General features: G+C 38.2%; 1 protein-coding gene across 4 annotated transcripts in view; it reads left to right on the top strand.

Moving 5' to 3' along the window:
• Positions 1-2370: 2370 nt before the first annotated feature.
• MCU (mitochondrial calcium uniporter) overlaps positions 2371-21099 on the top strand; it is a 224492-nt gene continuing 205763 nt past the window's right edge. Inside the window, exons 1-2 of one of the 4 annotated variants that reach the window (XM_045842345.1) lie at positions 2482-2551; positions 16639-16687. In XM_045842345.1, the coding sequence (XP_045698301.1) occupies positions 16661-16687 (27 nt within the window). In that variant the 5' untranslated portion in view covers positions 2482-2551; positions 16639-16660. Of the gene's footprint in view, positions 2552-15929; positions 16016-16638; positions 16688-21099 lie in introns of those variants that run through there. The other 3 variants (XM_045842344.1, XM_045842343.1, XM_045842342.1) reach the window with 3 other exon arrangements.

Genomic DNA, 21099 nt, shown 5'->3' with positions numbered 1-21099 from the left:
TTTCAGGTGTACAACATAGTGATTAGACATTTATATAACTTGTGATCAGCCTGATTAGTACTCATCTGACACCATAGTTATAATATTTGACAATTCATTTTTTAATGGTTGCATATGTTCTGTTACAGGGTTATTCTCCAATTTAACCAATTACCTATTGGAAGATATTTAAGTTTTCTTCAACATTTTACTTTTAAAAGTTATGGTATTTTTTAAAGTTTTTTTCTGATTACCTTACAATTTCTTATAAACTTAATATGTCTAGTGATCGGTACAGTGTCTGAAATGGCAGGTAGTTGATAAATATTATTTCCTTTTCCCTTCATATATAATTTCCCTGCATATATACTTTTTAAAAAGGTATGTGGATGACTTCCTGTTGAACTATCTATACTTTCTCCTTCTGGGGCCTGGCCAACTAGCTGTTGTGTTGTAGCTATGGAAAAGATCTTCTCTCTGAAGAGGTAATTGACATTTGTTTAGATTAGTTTCTAGCCCTGAATTATTAGAATTCAGTTTAGTCAATGAATCCTCAAATTCACAGCCTATCTGTATCTGTGGTGCATCCGTGGTTTCATCTTTGTAGATAAAAGATGAAAGATTTTGGTAAAGAGGTAAGAAGAAAGTTTTGGTAATTCCTCCAGTTTCAGGTTTATGTACTTAAAAATACCCACTTATTGTGGTTCTTTTGCAAATGCACAGAACTAAATCTCAGTACTGCTGGATACGCATCTGATTTTTATATTTGGAAAAATAGAGGAAAGGCAATTCCAATAGAACTCAAAGTGCAAGATAGAGATAGAGGGCACAATCCTGATTCATAGTCATATTTGATGAAGGCATAGAAAATAAAAACAAAACTAAAATTAATAGTAAGCCAAATAAGAAGTGTGAGGAGGCAAGAGAGAAGGGGAAATGGTACTGGCACAGCATGCATGCGTAAATACATAAAATGCAGATGGGATAAATATAGAAAATGAAGGGAAGTTGTTTCAGGAATGTCACAGATTTCCAACTAAGGGGATTAATGTGTGCAGCTGTTACATGAAGGAGGGGCTTATCTCATTCCTGAACTGTCAGGTTCCACTGTTGGGCAATAAATGCCTTTTGGGTGAGTGGCATGATAGTATGTCCTGGAGAAGCCAATCACACTGTTCTGGAGTGGGCTGGAAGGATTAAGTTAACCAATAGCTCCACTTCATTATTTATCTACTCTTGGTAAAAAAAAAAAGTACCATTTCAGTCAAGCTTTAAAGAATATTATTAGAACAAGTGATACAATAAATTCTTTGTGTTTTTTCTTTATTACCTAAGGCTACACTTCAAATATGTTTTCTAAAATTTAGAATAACACTTTAATTTGATTATCTAACTGTTTTCCTGCTCCATATTTTGAAAGGACTTGTGAGAATTAACCAGTTCATAATAATAAATAGACAGTAAAGAAAAATCCTCTGTCAAGGGAACTCAGGAACCCCAAATCTTTCAGTCTTTAATGAGCTCTCAATATGAGCTTATTTCTTGTGGAAAAAGGATTTTTCAAGAGAAAGTGATCAAGAGTTACTCCAAAGTGTTTTATAATGCCTAGTTTAGCTAATTTATGACAATTCATTAAAATACATTTTATATGATTTTATTACATTACCTAACATGTTTTGCTTCTGTAGTTTAACAAGGTCAAAGATGGTACGAAAATAGAGAGTATTGCTTCTGGAGAGTGTAAGAATATCAGTATTAAGGTGCAGTAAATGAGTTGAGTACTTGAAGTGTACACAGGTCTGTTAATTCACTCCAATGGCATGTACTCATTCTGGGACTTTGGTATCATGATCATTCTACCCCTCCTATACTATGCTACTTACCATGCTACTGGTAAGTAAGCACAGTCTTTAGATTGCCCTATGATGTAGGATTAATTTCAGCATATCCAAATGCCATCATTCATGAATAATAATTCTGGCATGTCGTTGAGAGTTCCAAGCATACCTAGTTAATGATCATTAATTTGGTGCCTATTTTGCCAACTTAGAACACTCTCAGAGTACAAAGCTTTGCACAAATATCTATTTCCCTCAGTTAACCTTGTCATAGCTCTATCTTTGATGCAGATTAATCGAATCGAATATGCCATCTCTATTGCTGCTATTATAGGGGGCTCGGGTGCCAATTACCAGTTCCCTAGAATTTGCCCGTAATTGACTAGGTCCCACAATAGGTAACTCTGGAGGTGACTGGCACCTCAACTGTGGTTGTCCCGCCTGTCTATTGGGCCTTGCAGGAAGCCCCGCCTCATTAACTCAGTCAAGGCCTGCAGTTGGTCCGGCTCCGGTGAATGGCGGGATTCAGCTCCGCCCCGGCCGTCCGCTGCGCTGCCTGGGTCGGCGCCGTTTCCAGTTGAGAGATGGCGGCCGCCGCAGGTAGATCGCTCTTGCTGCTCCTCTCCTCCCGGGGCGGTGCCGTGGGCGCCGGCGGTTGCGGAGCGCTGACTGCCGGCTGCTTCCCTGGGCTGGGCATCAGCCGCCACCGGCAGCAGCAGCAGCACCACCGGACGGTGAGTGAGCGCGCCCGGCGGCTCCAGGGAGGGCGGGGCGGCGCTGCCGTGTGGGAGCCGCGGGCAGGCAGGCCGCCGGGGCAGCGGGCTAGTTACCTCAACTCGCGGCCGCTCCCGAGGTTGCCGGACACGGAGGGGCCACCGTGCCCTTCAGGCGCCTGCGGCGGCGACCAGGAAGGGAGGGAGAGCGGAGGGAGCGGAGAGGAGGAGGAGGAGGAGGAGGGGCGACGGCGGGGATGTTCCCGCAGGACTGGGGACACCAGGGCGGGGACGGCACAGGACTTGAACCTCTCACTGACCCGCCCCCGGCCTCGGTCCCTCCCTCCTTTCTTAACCGCTCTGCCCCGCTGCTCCCGAACTGAGCCCCGTGCAAGTAGTCCCCTTTGCCTCCTCCTCTGGGCGGCTTTGGGTGTCTGAGTTGCCGCGGCTGCTGTGCGTCTGTGTCAGACGAGTGGCAGTGCAATGCTTTTGGGAACTGTCTCCGGAGAGCAGCCCAGGACCCCAGCGGGGTCTCTCCCTGGTCCTCTCTGGGCCCTTTGGGAATGGGCAAGAAGGAAAATCAAACTTTATCCCCCCCCCCCCCCCCGTGACTTCCTGCGTGTGTGGGCACGGGGAACAGCTCCTTTGCGATGGATGCTGCATTGCTTCAGGAGGCAGTGCATTCCCTCAGGTCCTTAAAGGCCCCCGGGGGTCCTTTTGGAGGGCTGGCTCATAAACTTGTTCGCGCCTGCCCGAGGACGAGGGGTGGGCAGCAAGCAGAGGGGGAGTGGATATGATAAGTTGTTCACAGAGTCGGGGATTTGGTGGATTTCTTCGCCAGTTATTGCTGGTTTTCATTGGCTGGCAGTGATCGGGAGTTTCTATTTGAACAACCTTGGTGTGTGTATGTCTTTGTGATTTATTTTCAGTTGCAGGACATCAACTTGCCATGGAGTTCTAGACCTAACAAGTCGGCAGGTTCTCTTGTTTTGGACTTTCTAGACCCATATGTGTTGGTCTCTGGCCAGCTCGGAGATAGACAGAGTGTGGGTTTTAGTTCCTGGGGCTAAGTTCTGGAGTGTGGTAACGGGAGCGTCGCTGCAGACAGCCTGGTAGGAGACACCAGTGCCTTCAGCTCCAGGAATACATCCACCTGTCTTTTTCTGATGGCAGGGCTGTTGAGAGGAAACGGAACTGGAGGTTTTCAGAGAGGATACCCCGAGACCAATGATAGCATACGATTGTGTCTCAAAGGGCTTTGAAAAGAACCAACGTGTCTGTCAATGCAATATGGTGTTGTCATTATTAGTCATAGGTATGGACCCTATTCTTATTCTTGCGACAGAATTGTACTTTTTCATATTTGGCAAACTGACATATTGCTTTGCTAAAGCTTTTGGGTGAGAGCCTAGCTTCTTCACAGTTCAGTTTAGATTTGCATGTTTCATAGCCTCCAGTTATGTGTTTTGTTCTCTTAGAAACACAAGAGCACCCAAAAGCTGGGTTGTAGTACCCTCTCCCTCAACAATGTAAAGACTTCCCGCGTAGTCTTTGTCTCTGTGTTCTAATAATATGTCTTCTGACTTTACAGTTTGTTTTTAAGACTATTGGGGTGTGGTACTCACGTAGCATTTTAAAATTTTGTGCCCTGTGTATTTTCCACTATGTGAATCTGTCAGGCTGTGAGTGTAATCCTTGTGTGGGTACTTCATGAAAGTGTTCTTCTGTGCTATTCTGGGGTGGGTAAACGTAATGTACTGAATTTGTAACTGAAAGCACAATTAAAGTGAAGTTTTATTTCTGAAGGGTAGACATGTTATGGGAATGGTGACTTGTAAATGAACTTCGAGTTTTTCAGAATCTTACAACTGATTATTTAAAATATGTAAAGAGTGTTTTCCTTCTGTGATTGCTCTGAAGCCGTCATATATAGAGCTCTCCATCTGTTATTCTGTGATTCCTCACAAGACTCAATTTGAAAGGTATCTCTTAGAGATTTGTTCAATTTTTGATATTTTATGCCTGAAATTGAGGCCCAGAATGGGATAGACTTGGTCAGAATTACACAGCTAATATGCAACAGTTTAGGACTCCCACCCACTCCAGATATTTTGACCCCCTTATTGTGTTCTTGTTATTTTACAGTGCAATTGCTCCTTCATGTGTCTCTCTCCCTCATAAATTAACTATTGTTTGCTAGGAAAGTATTGGTATTTCAAAGCCCCATGAATGGGAAATCTTCTATAAGTAGATATTGGTTTGAGGCACATGTCTTAGGCAAATATGGGAACAACCAACTTGCCCTTATGAAAGTCCCTGAGACACAGAGGTTGAATCTTACATCGGAGACATCCTGTGTTTGTGCAGCAGATGGCACTCTGCGTTGAACTGGATCACAAGTCCAGCTTGTGCTGCTTTTGTTCTGCTGTCGTTATGGTAAACTAGAGACAGGGGGCATGACAGTTCTGGTTAGTTTTGCTTGAGAGGCATGTTTTTTGAAATCTGTCTGTCCCTAGTTTGGAGAATGAGTTCTAAGCAATACAGTTCAGTTAATTGGTAAATGTAGTTGCAAAATTATAAAACAGAACTCCCTTTCCCTCATTAAAACATTATTCAACTAAGTAGGAGTAAAAGTGCAGGGGTTTATTCAATATTTTTAGCCCCATCTAGTAATTTTTCCTTTCCTGCGTGAACAGCCTATACTTTTTTCTTGTGTGAAGCTCCCCAGCTTGCAACTGTAACCAAGACTGATGTAAAATGTTTGTTGCATGACTTTTTGTGTGGTTAGTGAAGGTGGCTGCTATTTTCAAGGATGATTCTTTAAGGGGGAACTGCATTTCATTGTGAGCTGTGTAATTCCTTTGCTAAATCAAGTTGTTTCATCTCTGGTTATGACAGCCTTACTGTTGGTATTTCCTAGTGGTCAACGGCTATGCTGAATTACTAAATCTCAAGTTTTCTTAAGTCTGTCATTGTACTGTTATAGTATGTGGCTGTCCCTTTCTTTGTACTTTAACATTGTAGTTCTTTGGCAGGGATATCATTTCAGTTTAACCTGAAAGTTTTGACAGATTACATTGCTTGACACAGAGGCAAGTCCCAGTTCTTTAACTGGACTCCTCATGGTCTGGTCTGGCCTGGCCTTACTTTGCCAGATTCACCCTAGCACAAATTCTCCACTGCACCGAAGGCATATATCCATACTAAATGTTTATGCAGTTCTTGTAGCTGAGTTTCAGTTTTAATCACTTCTCTAACCTCTAAGGTCCATTTCAGGTTGGAGACTATGAACTTTCACTCCTCTTTGAATCTCTCATCCTCATTTTACATGTAAGAAAACGGACCTAATGGGAACTTTGGAAAATGACTTGTTAGGTTACATTTGTGATTAATGACACCTGGGATTAAACTTCTTTTAAATAGAGGTGGATTCAAGGAGAAGTCCTAGTCTGAATCTTGATTTGTGTAGTTTCTGGCTCTTAGTCCCTTATTATTGTTTTATTTTGCCCTCTGAATTATGATAGGATTTATTATTTTCAGGACACAGATTGACACTGACTTGTCTCGTTCTCTAAATGTTCATTTGTGTTACCTTATCTTACTGGGAAGATAAGGCAAAGATTGTGTATCTTGTTACCTTCCTGTCTCTCATCAGCTCCAAAACAGTGCTGGGTGTACAGGTGACACTCAGAGAAGCATTAAGCGAATATGTACCTTTTGCCTGCCTGCCAGTGAACAGGCACACTGCCCCCTCCACCCTTCCCCACCATTTTGACTTGTTTAATGTCCTGTTCTTAAGTAGTCATATTTGGGTAATTGCTTTAAGTTTGATATTGCCAGAGTTGTCTTTGGTTGTATATTGCAATTCTTTATGATAGATTGATGGAGAGGGTAGGTACCATTGGATTAGCTCTACAGTGGTACTACCTTTCTGTCCAAAGCCAGCAAAAGTATGCTAGATAGCCAGATTATTGGAACTATATGTTTGAAACAGATTCTAGCTTGGTTGTTGTCTAATCTAATATTAAATTTTGAGGGTTTTAGATAAATGTTTAGAGCAGATGTATTTTTTAAGAAGCAGCCATTTTTTGTTTATCTCAATATTTTGCTGATTTTGAACCCCATAAAATATTTGAATCAGTAAATTTGGATTTGTTCATCAAATTTTGACTATTTGAACTTTTCTTTCCCAAGGGACTCTATATACTTAATGGAACTCTAGTCCAAAAGGAAACTAAATAGAAAATGCAGCATCAAAAATGGTGTATGTCAAAAGCAAAAAATTGAATGTCAAATCATTTTGGTTTGGGGGTTGCCTCACATGTGAAGTTGAAAGCAGGTAGTGGTCATGGTCTTCTGAAATAGCACTTCATTGATACCATTATCTGAATAACTGCTGAGATGGTGCTTTTATTTCTTTTTATATTCTAACTTTGCAACACTGTGGGTTTTCTTAAAAATTACTGTTTTCCTGTGATTAAGGGCAAGATTGCCTTTTAAGATCTTGAGATTGCCACTCTATATAAGGGAATCCTCTATTCTTTTAATTTTTTAAAATTTATTGATTTGAGAGCATGAGAGAGAAACATTGATTTTGTTGTTCCACTTATTTATGCATTCATTGGTTGCTTCTTGTATGTGTCCTGGCCAGGGATCGAACCCACAACCTTGGCATATTGGGATGACACCCTAACCAACTGAGCTACCGGGCCAGAACCCCTCCATTCTTTATTTAACTGATTAATACCATAGCATGGCTCATGGATATATTAGAAATACTGGAATAACATATTAGAAAAACTAAGATGTTAGAATGGAAGACATGTACTTAAAAGAATCTTGATATTTAGAGCTAAAAAAGACTTTATGTTAAGGAAACAAGAGTGCAAGAGCAGTGGATTGGCTTTTTCCTTAGTAGTCCAGCAAGTTACTCTGGAGCTGAAAATGTTTCATATGTCTGCTGCCTTTCCCATCAGTTCAATTACATAATTCTGTGTTACATTTTTAAAAATATTAAGCCAAAACTGGTTTTTAAAAGTGAATTGGGGTCAAATTCCTTCAGTAAGTTTCTAAACTCAAACTCAGTCTTGAATTACTCCCTGATTTAGATCAAGCTTGATGACATCTGTTAAAAACCTGTCCTCTGCGTGTTGAATGCAAAAGAGAAACTGTCCATTTGTTTGTTTCACTGTACTTTGTTAAGTACTTACAGTGAGACTGCCTGTATAAAATTAAAGTTGACTTCAAGCAAAGTAAAATTAGTAAGTTTAGTGAGTTTTTGACCCATAAACTGTATACAGGTTTGAATCTTTTCTAGTGATAAAAATATAACTTGGTGAATTACATCACCAGCTGGGTCTAATAGCATGTCAAAACTGAACTTTTTCTAATGCAGTTTTGGAATAATTGAATAACATGACATTGCATTTTGAAATTTCTCTTAAATATAAGAGCATTTTCCAAAGGTTCTTTAAGGGCATTAATAATACTTATTTATCCAGAAGAGTGGTGTTTACCCTTTATTCTTTGTTACTAAAATTTTCAGTTTTTAAATATTCTTTTCTTAATACTTAACTGTCCACTTTATTGTTTGTGGACCACTTGTAATAATCACCAGGAGATTGCTAAGGAGCACATGGGGTGAATAAGGCTATCCAGAGGACAGTCTCAAGCATGCAGTCTTAAACGGTACTGCTTATAGGTTACAGGATTCTTTTAACTTCTTTTTTGCCTTCTAAGACAGGCCTACATTGGACTTCTTATTTATTGATAGTAAGTGGTGTTACAGGATATTTAAGAGCATTATTGCCTGCTTGAATCTTGAGAAAGTTAATGTGACTGATAATTGGTCAAATAACAGGAAAGCAGGTAGGTTAGCTTGAACTATCTGACCTGTGTAGTCAGAGGTGTAGATATAGGAGAAAACATCTAAGGTCTGAGGGCATTGTGTTACCTCATTTAATTCTAACTATAACCCTATGAGAGATATTATTATCCAGAGGATGAGATACATTCACTGCTTAAATGTCATCAACTGTTTTAATGCTAGGGATGCAAAGATGGACAAGACACATACTTTGGAGCTGAGACTTAAGTCTCGTTCTGGCTAGAATTAAAGCTGTACCACACTGGTATCAGTGTGTTTCTTCCCTTTCATCTTCTTTCCTTTCTCTGTGTTTCCTTCTCAAGAATCCACTGCACTTTTCTTCCAAGAGATCTCACCATCCTTCCTACTAACTACTTTTCTTAAGTCTGTTTTCCCACCTTCCCCTCCAGGTATTAGCTGATATGGGTCTAAGGCAAACTTCTTAGGGATCTTTGTAATTTAGTTCAGGATTCTAAAAAGTCCCCCTTAGTAGACCTGATAATTAGTGAGCATTGCTTCTATGTCAGACACTTATAGAACATTGTATAGTGTACTACACAACAACCCTTCAGGCAAAATGCCACCCCCATTGTACAGGCAAGAAAACCAGGACCTGGAAATGTTAAGAACCTGGAGTCATTCATAAAGTATCTGTCAAAACTCCTAGTCTTTGTGACATGCCGTCACATTGGGAAAAAGAGATGCCTCTGAAGTGGTCATCTGGCCAAGAGACCTTGTCAAAAAAGACTATAACTAGCTGTGTCATTTTTTTTCCCCTTACGGTGATTTAGTGGGAGCCCTTAGACCTACCTGAGAAAATTGGGGAAGGTTTCACAGGGGAGGCCTTCCTTACACTAAAATATGGGGAGATACAGTGTGTGGGGCCTGGAAAGGTGTGGGGCACATTCCAGGCAGTACCAAGCAAGATCTGACGCGACAGTAGGAAGAAATAAGCCAGTAGTTTGTAACAATTGGACTATGGGCAGGAATAGCTAGAGATTAGACTGTACGGTAGTAGTGCTATCAGTAGTAATTAATATTTATCAAGTGCACCATGCGCTAAGCACTTTACATAGAAAATTTCACTTAATTTTTGTGATACCCTATGAGTAGATACTATTATCTTTGTTTTACAGATAGTGAACTGAGTTACCTCAGACTGGTTAAGCGATTTGCCCAGGGTCACAGCTGGTCAGTGACACGGAGTTAGTAAATGACTTGCCCAGGGTCACACAGCCAGTGCGTGGCATACCTTGCTTATAAACCCAAGCAGTCTAGCTCCAGAGCTTGTCTCATAACCACTGTGAGGAATTAGACTGGGAAAGGACTTGTGAAGGAGCTGAAATTTTATTATGTAGGTCAGAGTTTCGTTGTTGTTGTTGTTGTTTTAAAACTCAACCCAAACCACAGTAGAAATGCATTTTATATCATGACCCAGCCGCATGTGTACCTAAAACGAAGGAAAGTTTATGAAACATTATTTTTATGTATGAGTCATACATAATTTCTGTTCTGTATTGTTAAAGAATACTGGTTGGGACCCACTTAAATTGAGTTTACAACTTTAAGCTGCAGTTTAGAAAAATCTTACTTGTCAATAGGTGAGTGTGAAAAATTTCAGGTAGAGGAGTTACATGATCAGGTTTGTGCTTTTAGGTAGGTCACACTAGCAGCAGCAGGAAGACTGGATTGAAGAGGAGAGGACCAGAAAGGGAGAAATAACAGTAAGGGGCATCTTAATGGACCAGGTACAAGATGCTTGAACTAGGATAGGAGCATTGGGGATAGACAAAAGGGAATAGAGAGAAGGGAGACTTAGGAACTAGAATTGGTGGAACTTGGTGATTGGATGAGGGAATATCAGCTAGTATAAGGTAGAAAGACAATTTGACTCAAGGCATCTGAGACTGTTTCTCAGGCACTGAAACTTCATGTGTTTCTTTTTACAGTCATGATAAATATACTGCTTTGTTGTCTTCTATGCTTCTACTTTTGTATATAAAAATGTGGTTTATAATAAATAATTAAACCTGGTTTAATTATTTAAAATGATTTTTAAATTTATATGTCAAATTAGATGTCCACCTTATCCCCACATTCCTGCCCCCTACTATTAGAATCTGAAAAATTTGCACAGCAGTGTGAGAAAGATCCCATAGCATAAGGAGCACTCAACAAATCTTTGTTGTGTGTGTTCTCTGTTATACTCTTCCAAAGCAGAAACTCTTAACATTACGTTCATTAATTAGATAAATACTTCTGAGTAATTTTCTTTGATTTAGTTCTCTTTAGCTTTCCATTTTTGTAATATTTGATGCCCATTAGGGAGAGTTAGGCTTAGGGTTTTCTTCCTTTCTATTCCATTAACTTGTTATTTGACCTTGGACAAGTGACTTAACCTTTTGGGTCTTAATAAATAAGGTTGCCTGATTAGGTGAGCCTAAAGGGCTTCTTTAATCCTAAGACATATGTCATTTTTACATAACACATTATAAGTAATTTTTATGTTGTTTTATTGGGTGGCTTGTATAAAAAATCATAAGCTCAAGTATAATGTATTTGCTTATTCTCACAAGGTTCAAGGGCTTGAAGTGAAGAAAGATAGCCTTCTAGTTCCTTTGCAGCAAGTTTACATAGTTACTTCTCACATCTTGATGAACAGTTTATCCTGCGTTCTTCTTAAAACAGGTCATTATGCCTTTAGTTCCATTTTTCTCTTTAGTCTTCTTCTTCCAATTCAAACTGCCAAGTAAGTAGGGGGAGAGGTGAAAATGTGTTGGGGTTTCCAGAGTTGGAGTGATGGGAGAAAGAAAAAAGCGGTTAATACTGGAATGTTGAAGTGAGATGGTCCTGCTCTAGTAACTTATTAATTCTGAGTTGTTGCCTGCTAGCCCGAGTGTGAAAACCTTAATAAGTAATTAGTTGCACATAGTAGTCTATTTTCCCAAACTCTGTGAACTGAGCATAATAGTGGCAAGAACATAGATATTGTCAGTGTTGGATCAATGAGAATGAGTTAAAAGTCCTGGAGACCATTGTGTAAATCCTTCAACCCTGTGGATAATGCAGCTATAGCTCAGCTCGTTCTTTGTGCCTAGATACTACAGCGTTGGGAGTCACAGAGATGAAGAAGGAATTACTTTTTTTTTTTTTTTTTTTGATTCAGGCAGCAGCCAATAACCTTAAGAGTTCACAGATTGTGCTGAAACAAGCAGGACTATATAAAATGCTAAATTAAAATAGTAATGAAACAGACTGTAGTGCTATTGTGTTATAAGTAATTTAAGAAATTTACATACTGCATTTAGTAGGCAAGTATTTGGAGTGAGTAGGGAAAGAGGGAAAGGTGAAAGGCTGGGCACTGCAGAAGAGAGAAAGGAACGATTCGAAAGAGATGTTGCCAACTCTCGGGTCCCTACATACATACATATCTTTTTCCAAAGATGACAGATTTTTGGAGGTGTTTATTTTGGAACTAATATTCTGTGTTTCCAGCAGCCCCCTGTATCCTGTATCTTGCACTGCCAGAATTCTGCTAGCTGCCATGAAGCAGGGCTGTGGCAAGTGGCCAAGTGTGATAAAAACCTATTTTTTCATTTTAAAACAGAGTATAGATGACAGAATACTTTAAAGAAGTATTTAAAGGTAGACTGGAATAGAAATATTAAAAACCTAATGAGAAGATTAAAAGTTTTTTATTTGCTTTTGATGTAAATGTATTTCTTTTGTAAACAGAGGAAGACCAGCTTATGTCTGTCTCTGTCAATTTCTCCTTTTTGCTCCTCTTTCCCTGATCTTTGAGTGCTGGTGCTGGAAGCACTGAATAGACAGGATAAATGAGCTTTCTGATCAGGAAGAGGTGGTAATGGTTTTATTTTTATTTTTGAGGGGATCTGTATACTCTGTGTGAATGTCTTGTTTGTATGCATGTTAGTAGTTAGGGTTTGTTTCTTTGTGTTTTTTTAACCCCAAAGAAAATGAATTTTTTTTTCTATTTCCAGCTTTGACCTAAGCTTCAAAACAAAATGTCTAAGCACAGTTGAGCTGGGAAAACAATTACAGTATGACGTATTGCAGAATTTTGGAGTACTTATTTATTAGATGAAGAATTAAACTTCAGTCAGTACTTTCCTTAATTTAATATCTCATTCTGCATTGGCATTTGAGTCACAATGAAATAAGTTCATAACTTGGCCAAGTGTTACAAAGTCAGGTGAGCTTTAAATATATAGTGATTTCTTTTTAATGATTGTTAGAGCTTTTAGCTGTGAAGGGGGGGGGAATGAAAGGCAACTGTAATAGATTTCTTGTCTTCTTGGTAAGATTAGAAGTAGAGACAAGCTGGGTTATGGATCTGAAGATCCCATCAAAGCCAGCATCAGAAAGTGGCAGCACTAGTGGAAGAAAAGACAGAAAACTCCTGAAGAGCAGGCTCTCAACGAAGCTTACATTGGCAAGGCTTTTCCAGCAACAGGGTTTTTTTGGGGGGCAAGGAGGGGTGGGATGAGATGGCCCTTCATAAGGAAATTATATTGTGTTTAGGCAACATACAAGGGAAAAAGTCTTTTCTTTTTAGATTATGAAGTATGTTATATCTATAAAAACAAGTAGAATAATGTATTTTGTTTAACTTGAGAAATTAAAATTATAACTGAAATTGCTGCCCCAAGTATGCTTCCTATTTCCTGTTCTCTCTCCTGAAAGTAACATCCTCTCCAAGTTGGTGTTTACCATTCCCATGCGTGTGTTTATTCTGTGTATGTTTATACAGAGAGCCTTATATAGTATGGTAAGTATGTTTTAAACCTTATGATAGTACACTGTATGTATCATTATGCAATTTTCTCTTTGATTAATACTTTAAAAAATACTTAGTCTTCACTCATTTTTCATTTTTAACTCCTTTGTGAAGTGTCATTCCCAATTTCACATATTTAATAATTCTTCTGTTGACTGGACGTCTTGTTAGCTGAATATTGGGGAGGGAGTAGGAAAGAAGAATATATTACATCATTTGTAAAGTTAGATTGAGGATGTTATTTTGACTTTAAAAATAGCTAGTTTCCTTTTTTGGTGTGGAATATCCTCATTTATTGTATTCTTGGGAAAATCCTTTGTCCTTCCCAAGAGTAAACAGAGAAGAGTAACGTTTCATTACACAGATGAATATGTCTTCTGTAAAATGCAGAACAGCATCTGCTGGGATACAGAAACCTCATGAGGGATTGAATGCTGCAGCAAAATCTTGGTTCACGGTATTAAAATTCTCAGATTTTTCAAGTGCACACAGGCTGTGGATGGAAACTCGTTGGCATTTATTTATTGTTTTTTTTCTTTGTGTTTGGGATAATTTGAAATTTGGGACTACCCCTTTATTTTGTAAAAGGGTATGTATCTTAAGTGGTAAATGGACTTCTTGAATTGTGTCTTGGCTTTTGTGGAGCAAAGGAAAACAAGGTCTAGGAATGAGGCGAGTTACTTTTTTTTGAGGCAGGTAGTTGGTGTGCAGTAAATATTTCTCTTACTAATAAATCTTATTTAATAATAGATATTATTTGTCAGTTATATTCTTACATTATAGTCATTGTTTTAATTTTTTTATTTAATAAAAAAATCTGCACTTGAGGATATGTCTATTTATTTTAGAGAGAGAGGAAGGGGGCAGAGAGAGACACACACACATATATCTACCCATTGCCTCCTGTATGCACCCCTACTGGGGACTGAACCTGCAACTCATGCATGGGGTCTGACTGAGAATCAAACTCACAACCCCTTGGTTCACTGGACAATGCTCCAACAAACTGAGCCAATAACTGTAGTCATTGTTTTAAAAGGCAACCTGTGGTAAATATATTTCTTGCTAATTTCATGCAATTTCATTTGTAACATCTTTGATAATGGTTTGAAAAATTTTGCAAAATACATGGTGCAGAGTTTCATTCAGGTTGTCCCTCCAAATGATTTGCTGTAGTGCATTAACCAGAAATGCTGATGCATCAAGGGAAACACTGATAGATGGTGTGCTTTCCAGGGACTGTTGCCAAGGCAAGGCAAACACAAGCCAAAATTGAGAAGAAAATGTTAGTTAGGCACTCAAGATGTAGTCTGACCAGATATGCTATTAACAGTGAACATCCCATTCTAATTAAATTAATTGAGGCCTGTGCAGTTTGAATCACCAGCTTATCTTAAAAATGTGACCAAACTTTTAAGCATATTTGAATTATGGGATAGTGCAATACTAGTCTTTAAGCTAAAACTGATTAAGAATACAAACTTAAATTATTGGATAAATTCTTGTATGTCAAGGATGATTAAACTCAACCGCCTGTTTCTTCCATTGTGGTTCTGAAGGAAAGGATGCTGAACGTATCTGCAAGTAAAAGAAGAGATTTCTTTTTTGGTAGAAATGATTAGATAGAAGAGGAGAGTGGGTATTACTACCTGAGAATGATTTTTATTTTCACTGTTGGTGTTTTTCATGCAGATCACACAAATATTATTTTTTGTTCACAAATTGTTTTACCCATGAAAAATGTAAGTATGGGGAGAGGAGGTAGTGCTTGTGAAAATAGGCTTTTAAAAAAGTTACCATTGTTCTTTTTTTTGAATGATCTCTGATTCAGTTTACTGAGTCAAGCATTTTAAAAATATATATGTTTATTGATTTTGGGTCGGGGGGGAGAGAGAGAGAGAGAGAGAGAGAGAGAGAGAAAGAAAGAGAGAAACATCAGTCAGTTACCTCCTATAAGCTGCGATAGGGGATTGAACTTGCAGCTTAGATATGTGCCCTGACTCAGAATTGAACCCACATTTTTGGTATACGTGATGACACTCCAACCAACTGAGCCACACTGGCCAGGGCCAAGTCAAGCATTTTGTAACACAACTGCTAAACAGAGAGTTGTGTGGCTAGGCAAATAAAGGAGATATTTTGTATGTGTGCACACCAAGATTTCTAAGTTTTGTAGACTTACTTCTGAAACTACTGAAAGTTCCTGAGTGAACCTGGATAGTCTGTCTTCTATTGCCAGGGTCCCATTAAGTTTTTAAAAACATTTCTTACTTTTTCATTTTTTTTATGGTTCTGTTTGTTTTTTGAATGCTGGAAGCATAGAGATGGGGTGAAAAAAATTTCCCTTCTTTACTATTTTTAAAAGTATTAGTTTATGAATTGTTGCTTTAGATTCTCTATTTTTATATCTGTATGAGCTTACTGTGTGGTTATCAAAGATTCAATACTCTTTTTGTGACAAACTGCATTTATCAGTTTCTCATAAGCAATCTGGATTTATTCTAAGTTATAATGCACATTCCTTTAAAAGTGCCCTTTTGCCCTAAGGGTCACTATAGCTGTCTAACTGGTAGCTAAAATTGACCTAAATAAGATCTTTTCACATTTCCTTTTCTTTTTCTGGCATTATATGCTGAGGTTCCCATGTCACCAGGCTCAGGAGGGCCTTTTCCTTTTACATTGACTTTACTTTTTTCTGTTCTTTTAGGTCTTTTACTACCATTCCTACAGTGGTTGGCAAGATACCGTTTCCACCTTGCTCCATGTGCCATGCTAGTGACATCTTAGCTGCTAGAGTGTGGAGCTGGCCTGTGGGAGTCAAGTAAGTGCCTTTTTTACTATTTGGCATGGTTTTTGCTTACTTTGCAAAGCCATGTAGAGGAACTTTTTAAGATTTGCTTTTAAAAAGGCACTTGCTTGATCCTTGTGGGATGGCTCTTTGCTCCAGCCTGCTACTGAACACCTGGTAGCTAACATAGTGCTGAATTTAGCTAGGTGACTTCTGCAGAATGGAATATTTTTATTAGGGTAGACCCTAAAGGATGATAGATCTGACCTTGGCCTGATTAGACTATGTGCAGGCGAGCAACCCCTGTCTCATCCCAGAATCAGTCAGAACTTCTGTTAGCTCATAGTTAGTTACTCTGGCCTTTTGGAAATTTAACAGGTTATGAATAAGTAAGGGTCTGGGTTACATGGAGAAAGAACAGCTCTCCCAGGAAAGCTGATGACCTTGACATTTATCTGAATCAGTTTACCTTAATATATGGAAGTGATGTGAATGTTAATGAGGTTTGGATTTCTGTATTTATTGCTAAAAAATTGCTAAAACCTGGTATTTTACTTTTGCAGGTCACCTTGTAAATTTTGCCTACATAAATTAACATATTCCCTGTTATGTCATAACAACCATGTAAGGGAGAGTGTTTTCCTGCTCTGTCTTAGGTATTGGTGATGTGACCTGTTCATGCAGGGGAAACTTGAACATTCTCAGGTATGTGAAGATCATGATTCATAAGCATTTCCTTCCTGCAAGCAAAACAGTTTGTTTCAGTGTGAATTCATGATGTGGTTTTACCAAAATTGATCTTGCCAGTTGATTTTTCTTCCCCTGATATTATAGAACAGGGATTGGCAAATTATAGCTGGGATGTCTGTGTTATTTTTTAAAATTTATTTATTGATTTGAGAGAGACAACAAGAGAGAGACAGTGAAAGACAACAACTTTTGTTGCTACATCCATCTATGTATTTACTGATTGACTCCTATATGTGCCTTGACTGGGGATTGAATCTGCAACCTTGCTATATCAGAATGATGCTGTGACCAACTGAACTACGTAGCCAGGACCACTGTGTTTTTGTAAATAAAGTTTTATCAAATACGGATAGATCTACTCACACATTGTCAATGGCTGCTTTTGCACACAACAACAGAGTTGAGTTTGCCAGAGACCACATGGTTTTACAAAGCCTGAAATATCTGGCTCTCTAAGAAAAAATTTGCCAACTCATGCTATAGAAGAACCACATTTCAAGTTGCATTTAGATATAAACTTTCTAGAATCACAGTTGAAAGCCCCCCCCCCATTCCTCAGTAGATATAAACATTCATTCAGTGGTAGGATAGTATTTTTCTTTTTAGACACTGTAAAGGTTTTATAGAACAGATAGCATAAAAGATTTAACTAGGATATCTGGCATAGCCAAGAAGTGATAAGATGTTCAGGAAAATGTTCAAAGACTGAAGAGCAGATCAGTGGTGGAATTGAAACCAGAGGCTAAATCTGCCTTTTTGCCCAGAGGTTCTTCTACTAGCTCTCATCCAATATTAGGGCTACTTGTTTTCCCTGCCAGCTGTAAGGCACAGTCTGTTTTTTCCCTTTATTCCTCCCTGAAGTGAAAGGAAAGACTTAGTGATTAAAACCACAAAAATTTGATTTACTGGAGAATTGATTTGACTTGGAGTTTGGATGCTTTTATTTTATTGTATAAAGATAACTAGGGGATTGCTTTTTAATGATTCATTAAGCACTTACAGTGTATACTAAAAAGGTTAGATTAGTTGGAATAAAAAAGGAAGTCTGAGTCTTGTTCATAATTTCAGAGCCAGGAGTAAAACCAAAATCAGCATAGATAGAATACCTCCCCCACTTGTCTGTGTGTCTGACCCCTTTAAATGAAGAGTTTACATGTGCGTGTATATGTATGCGCATGTGGGTGTATGACAACTCTTAAAGTTCATTTGGATTGCATTCTGAGAGGAGTTTAGCAAGTTTATGACAATCTGTAGATTATGTTACCATGTTTTAAATGGATTTTTAAGAATAAATTTTATTTAAAAACTTTTGGATTTACAGGAAAATGGTGAAAATAGTACATAGAATTCCAATTTATCTTTTATTATTAACATCTCACATATAGTACGTTTGTTACAATAAATGAACCAATGTTGATACATTGCTATTGACTCAAGACTGTACTTTATTCTGATTTCCTTAGATTTTGCGTCATGTTCTTTTTCTGTTCCAGGGTTAAATAAATGTCTGTTAACATGATTATGGTCACTGATATAGAAGGCATCCACCCGCAGGTTAGATTAGTTCTGAAGTCCCTTTCAATTTGAGGGAGTATGATTATATGAGTACAGGTGTAACTGTTGCAGAGTTCTGACTGGTAACATTATATTCTGTAGCAAATTGAGGAGGTGGTTTACTTTGTTGATAGTAATGATTCAATTGTTTGTTCCAAAATATTTAGCATCATCAGTTCTGCAAAGGACAAGACTAACATGGTTACTTCCATTATTGTCATAGACTAACTTGCAGGTGAAGATATTCTAAAGTAAATTTCCTTCTTTGGAAGCAATTTGGAACAATATGTTTACCTTCCTGAAAGTAGTATTTGAAGTCAATACTTTATGATAAATCATTAATCGTTCAAATTTCCCCATAAAGATCTTAAAATATTTCTTCCTTAAAAGTTCATTTGTTATTTACTAAAGTTGAACACATGCATGCTCTATGACTCAGCAGTTCCATTCCTATATTTATACACAACAGAACTGTGTGCTTATATTCACCAGAAGTCATGGACAAAAAATGTTTATTGTAGGGCTAATTGTAATAGTCCAAACTGGAATTTTCCAAAAGCCTATCGATAGTAGAATGGGTAAATAAGTTTCTGGTACAGCCACACAGTGGATATTGAATAGTGATCAGAATGAACAAACTACAACTACATGTAATGAATGATGTGTGAATTTCACAAATGCATTGCTGAGCAAAAGAAGCCAGGAACTAAAGCATGCATACTTTGTAATTCTTTTACATAAATTTCAAAAACAGGTAGAACTAATGTACAGCATCAGACATCAGGGAATTTATTATCCTTGTTGAAGGTTGGGGAAAGTGTTTAGAAGGGGGTCTGAAGGGACCTTCCAGGGTGCTGGTTATGTTCTGTTTCTTGTTTTGGATGCTAGCTTTATGGGTTCACTTTGTGAAAATTCTCCAGGCTTACATATATTTCTGTATTCATGTTATTCTTGAAGAAAAGAGTATACAAAAAGTGTTAGTTCTGGGAAGACACACACACACAAAATTCACTGCTAACATTTAAGGGATATATGGAGAACAAACTAAACATATTAGTCTTATATGTTATATCCCATAGAATTTACATTTTTTCTGAATTATAGGATTATGAAAGTGCCATTGTGTTACTGGAGCTGTTACAGTCCTATCTCTGTTATAAGATGGATAAAGTAGGTTGTGCTAATGACTGTATTTTACTGTAATTAGGTTTTTGGGATGCATCAGAAAAGACTTTTTTTCTAGTCTGTATTAAGTAAAGTCACAAGTTACAATGTCCACCCATTCTTTTATTATATCATCCTGAAGACTGATAAGCCAGGTCGAGGTGACTTGGCTATATCACTGTGTGTATGTTAGTGGGATTTGTGCTTCCCAGTGACTGTCTTTGTTAGATCAGTGAGCGAGCCTCAGTCTGGCCTTTCTGACATCTGACATGTTCTTTTGGCTTTCAAGGCATCACTTCCAACCTAACAGGAATGTAGAGTCCTTTTCCCAAGGGGCGCCCCTTTTCATGATTTTACTGTTTTTTTCTTATTGATACCTTTGGCTCTTCTGATTACTTTAGTTAAAATTAATTTTTGGCTCTTCCCTTCTCCTTAGCAACACTTTCCTACCCTTTTAAAAAATGTAGTAAATATATGTATATATTGAGTTGTAGGCAGGAGGCTCGTTTACTATTGCAGCATATTGATTTAAATCAGAACAGCTCTTGATATCCAGAATTGGACTTTTTCTCACTTTCTCACCACTGGCACTTTCAGGGGTGTCCAACCTTTGGTCCATGGGCCACATGCAGCCCAGGATGGCTGTGAATGCAGCCCAACACAAAATCATAAATTTACTTAAAACATTATGATATTTTTTGTGATTATATGTGTCATAATGCATTTAATGTGTAGCCCAAGATACCTCTTCTGGCGCAGAGACATCAAAAGGTTGGATACCTTGGTGGTCACTGCCATATCTCACCTAGATGATACTAACAGCCTCCAAGTTAGTCTCCTTACTTTTGCCATTTGTTCTCTCTGTTCAGAACTTAAGCAGTGGGAGGCAGAAGACTACCTTTCCAACAGCTTCTGATCTCACTCAGAGTGAAAGACAAAGTACAGTTACACACTGCTTGACAGTGGGGGTGTGTTCTGAGAAATGTGTCGTTAGACAGTTTCATTGTTGGAACGTCATACAGCGTACTTACACAAACCTAGATGGTATAGCCTACTACATACCTAGACCACATGGTATAGCCCCCTGCTCCTAGGCTACAAAACCATACAGCCTGTGGCTGTACAAAACAACATGAGATTAAACTGAGGAAAGAGAAATGATGCATATCATTTCTCTAATGATGCATATCATTACCAAGAGACACATGGTAAATATGAAGTGTATTACTGCCTATGAAACACAGCACACTGTTTTACAGCAGACTTTTTTAATAAGTAGAAAGAGTATACTCTAAAACAATAATAAAATGAATGGTATAGTAAATATGTGAACCAGTAATGTAGTCATTATCATTACCAAGTATAATGTATTGTACATAATTATATATGCTATACTTTTATAGAACTGGCAGTGCGGTAGGTTTGTTTGCACCAGCACCACCACAAATATGAGTAACATGTTGTGCTATGATATTAACATGGCTATGATATCACTAAGTGATAGGAAATTTTCAGCTCCATTATAATATTATTGGCTCACTGCCATTTTTGTGGTTTGTTGTTGACCAAAAAACATCGTTATATGGCACATGACTGTTCTTAAAGTGGTCCATAGACAGCAATGTGTTGATAAATTGGATTTCCAGAGA

The sequence above is a fragment of the Phyllostomus hastatus genome, unplaced genomic scaffold, assembly GCF_019186645.2.
Source record: "Phyllostomus hastatus isolate PE091 unplaced genomic scaffold, TTU_PhHast_1.1 phas_contig_38, whole genome shotgun sequence".
Lineage (NCBI taxonomy): Eukaryota > Metazoa > Chordata > Mammalia > Chiroptera > Phyllostomidae > Phyllostomus > Phyllostomus hastatus.
This window is presented reverse-complemented; position numbering and strand designations above follow the sequence as displayed.